Below are 4285 nucleotides of genomic sequence, written 5' to 3' on the forward strand. Positions count from 1 at the left end.
GTGTCATCCGCACAAGAGCCAGCCCAGGGGCACCAGCAACGATCCCGCTCGAAAATCCCAGAACCCCACACAAGAGCCAGTTCAGGGGCACCGGCAACGATCTCGCTTGAAGAAATTTCATGTGTCACCAGCACAAGAGCCAGTCCAGGGGCACTGGCAATGATCTCGCTCAAAAAACCTCATGTGTCACCCGCACATGAGCCAATCCAGGGGCACCGGCAACGATCCTGCTCGAAAGACCTCATGTGTCGCCCGTACATGAGCCAGTCCAGGGGCACCGGCAACGATCCCGTCCCGCTCAAGGCATTTCATGTGTCACCCGCACAAGAGCCAGCCCAGGGGCACCGGCAACGATCCCATGATATAATATACATGTGGCCCATAAGCAAATGTGAAGCAAAAATGTGCAGCATTACAAAAAGAAGTTGCTGATCCATGATTTAAACTATTAATAAGATGGATTAAGAACTTTACTGTTTAAAATTTAAGTCTATTTGTTGTAGAAGACATCACATTTAACCGTCTTGGTAGTTGATGAAATAAATATTGGTTTCAAATTTTGATACAAAGCCATCATGTTTGGGACAGAGTTCAGCTGATTATATCAACCCCAGTGCTTGACTGGTTCTCATTTTATTGACCCTGAAAGGAAGAAAGTAAAGTTGACCTCAGTGGAATTTTAAGTTCAAAAGTAAATATGGAAGAAATGCTGCTAATCATTTTCCCCAGTGTGCTAATGATTCTGCCAGCTTGCTGCCTTAGTTGATGAAATAAATATTAGTAACAGCTTTAGGTTGACTCATGGTCTTTTCTTAAAAGATTTTATTCATAAATGTTGTGTGATGGAGGAAAAAGACAACAGAAAAAGAAGCAAAAGGGAGAAAGAAATACAGAGACATTACCTGTTAACCGAGGCGGGATGAAGAAAAACACATCCTTCCACACTCACTGTCTCTCATCGAACTACCCCACGTGCTTTCTGCCCGTGCATGCCCCCGTGGCTCTTCCGCCAGCCCCTGCAGTCTTCACTTCCATTTACCTCATCTGCAATCCTCTCCACCAACACTACATAGCTCATCACAGTCCATAACACCTCAAACACTACAATAAATACAACATTGGTTTTCCATTGAGGGAAAACAAAAATATTTAAGTAGGAGGAAATCTCACTCCTACCATTTGAAAAAAAAGTGACCATGGTAGTAATTTCTGCTGTCTGACAAGATAACATTTACACAAGTTTATGTTCAGTGTTGGTTGGAGACCAAGTTATGTGATTGGTAGTATTAGGCAGCAAACTTTGTACATTTGATATGATGGCTATAAAATTCTCAAGTCTTTCATCGTTGTTATCATTGTCATTATTCTTATCCTCTCCTTTTGTTCTGTCATTATAACTTGCCTTTGTTACCTTCGTCTAGATAGAATTTACTAAGAGTACCAATACAACATGGGTTATGAATGAATAAATATATGTATGAACTAACGTCCATGTGTAAAATTAGGTACATAGGGCCTTTTTAAGAACTTAATTATATAACATAGAAACTGACTATTTCACTGTTATGTAGCAGTACACTTAGCTCTCCTTCCTAAGCTGGTGATTATAGTAGGCTGAAGACAACTTATTAAAATATTTGGTCCTTGGGATGGGAATATTAATAACTTTGTGAAGGTTGCATGGCCTAATTTTTGGTGTGTTGGGGGGGCCATAATCATAAGGTTGTGCATTGAATTCCTGGACTGCATGTTGTTTCCTTGAGCAAGGCATTTCAGTCTATTCAGCTGAAAATGAATATCTGCAGCAATATCTAGGGTTAACTTTGTGATGAACTGGTATCTTCTACAGGGATGCATTCAAAGATAGGGGAATGACTGCCTGATGTATCATTTTTACAATAGAAAGGCTATTGTGATATCCTGAGTTGCTCATTGCCTTAATTGACATACACATAATTGACAGCTGGACAATAAATTACTTGACTATCAATCAATACAATATGGTTGAGAAAGCGTGAAAAGCAAACAAAAAATTAGACACCAGAGAAACTTGTGGTGGGCTGTGTGAGCAAAATTCAAGCATCTACTCTTCTTCTCAACTGCACAGTTGCTACCACTACCATTAATGCCATTCAAATTGATCATCCCTGTCTGATGTCCTGTTTCCATACACACATGGGTGGCACTGATTAGTAAGCTAACCTCTTCATTTCCACATTTGTTTTAACAATTTTTTATTCTACTTCATTTAGTTATCTATCATCACATGTTTTGTTTCATATTGAATTTTCTTATCTGTTGTTTTTACTTCCAGCCATCTTCCTTAGAATCAGAACCAGATTTTATAGTAGATATAAAATCACAGTTCCGGAGAGGTAAGCTTTCCTATCACCAACTCAGTTGTTTGTAAGCATAATGTAGATGAGATTATTTTAAAAAATAAAGTTGTGTGTGGTTACTGTTGTTACTGCTGCTGCTTAGTTGTATATCTGTTCTCAAATAGTGGACCAGTGATTAAAGGTGATTCAGATGTAGCCATTTACTTTTTTAACTTGGTACAGACGTCATATAATCTAGGATGTCTTTTTTAAGACAGTAGGAAGTGATTTAAGGGAAATTCAGTTGGTATTTTTAGAAGATTGAGTGAATTTTAATGCTCTCTGGTTGGCTTGTGTGTGCATACATATATATATATATATATATATATATATATATATATACATACGGCGGCGGTGGCACCACTGCTTTAATTTTTCTATGCTTACATGGGTCTGAGAGAGTTTATTGAACCAGATTTTCTATGGTTTGTTGCCCTTCCTGTTTCCAAGCAAGATATTATTTCTGCATGTCCAGACATGTTTCCCCAGAATATTGGAAATGAATGACACTTCTGTGTGACAGTGACACTTATTTACATGTATCATGTGATGTCAAGACAAGGCAACATACATATACACATGCATATTCTTACATATATACCTACATATATGACAGTCTTCTTCCAGTTTCTGTCAACCTAATCTACTCACAAGGCTTTGGTCCACCTGGGGCTATAGTAGAAGACACTTACCTAGAGTGCCATGCAGTGGGTCTGAACCTGAAACTATGTGGTTGGAAACTATGTGGTTGCAAGTATGTTGCCTTAGGTTCAATCCCACTACATGGAGCTTTCTGCTATTACTTTGCGCTGACCATTGCTTTGTGAGTGAAATTGTTTGATTGAAACTCCATGAAAGCCTGTTGTGTATGTCTTTGTGTGTGTGCTGGTAAGTTTTTGTTTCTGCTTCTTGCATGAGATCATTTGAGTGAAAAGTGATATATTTATTTATGTTCCCTGTCAACATTACATCCCATACCTCTGTTGTCTTAAAATAGTAGAATAAAAACTCTCTTGAAAGCAGGAAAGAGTTGGTTAAAGGAAGCGTATCTGACTGTAAAAATACTTCCTCAAATAAGTATGTGTTTAACCTATGCCAGCAAAAACAAACAAATGTAAGACAAATGAATGAATGTAAATATATGTGTGTCTGTGTGTGCACGTGCGTGTAAGTCACAGAGAGGGTCATAGCCCAACTAATTAGGGAGCGAGTCAGTTTAGATGAGATGCAGTTTGGGTTCGTGCCAGGGAAAAGCACCACTGATGCTATATTTCTGGTAAGACAGTTGCAGGAAAAATACTTAGCCAGGGATAAACCTCTGTACCTGGCTTTCGTTGACATGGAGAAAGCCTTTGACAGGGTCCCCCGATCCCTTATCTGGTGGTCAATGAGGAAACTAGGAATAGAAGAATGGTTAGTGAGAACTGTGTGAGCCATGTACAGAGACGCTGTCAGTAAGGTGAGGGTTGGCAATGAGTATAGTGAAGAATTCTGCGTAGAGGTAGGGGTCCACCAAGGTTCTGTCCTCAGCCCCTCCTATTCATCATAGTCCTCCAGGCGATAACAGAGGAATTCAAGACAGGATGCCCCTGGGAGCTCCTCTATGCTGACGACCTTGCACTAATTGCTGAGTCACTATCAGAACTAGAGGAGAAGTTTCAGGTGTGGAAGCAGGGACTAGAATCGAAGGGCCTTAGAGTCAACCTAGCTAAAACCAAACTCCTTATAAGTAGAAAGGTAGAGAAAATACAAACCACTTCAGGTAGATGGCCCTGCTCGATTTGTAGAAAAGGTGTAGGTAGAAACTCTATAAGATGTACCCAGTGCAAGCTACGGACACATAAGAGGTGCAGCAATATCAAAGGAAGGCTAACTAGGAAGTTAGATTTTGTATGTGGCAGATGTTC

The 4285-nt window shown here is 39.8% G+C and overlaps 1 protein-coding gene across 4 annotated transcripts in view; it reads left to right on the forward strand.

Annotated features, from left to right (window-relative positions):
• LOC106872228 (reticulophagy regulator 3-like) overlaps positions 1–4285 on the forward strand; it is a 110942-nt gene that overhangs the window by 51907 nt on the left and 54750 nt on the right. For all 4 annotated transcript variants that reach the window (XM_052970552.1, XM_052970551.1, XM_052970553.1 and 1 more), the window contains one exon: positions 2315–2375. In XM_052970552.1, coding sequence (XP_052826512.1) covers positions 2315–2375 — 61 coding nt within the window. The remainder of the gene's footprint in view (positions 1–2314; positions 2376–4285) is intronic.

The sequence above is a fragment of the Octopus bimaculoides genome, chromosome 9 (genome assembly GCF_001194135.2).
Source record: "Octopus bimaculoides isolate UCB-OBI-ISO-001 chromosome 9, ASM119413v2, whole genome shotgun sequence".
In the NCBI taxonomy this organism is placed as follows: domain Eukaryota; kingdom Metazoa; phylum Mollusca; class Cephalopoda; order Octopoda; family Octopodidae; genus Octopus; species Octopus bimaculoides.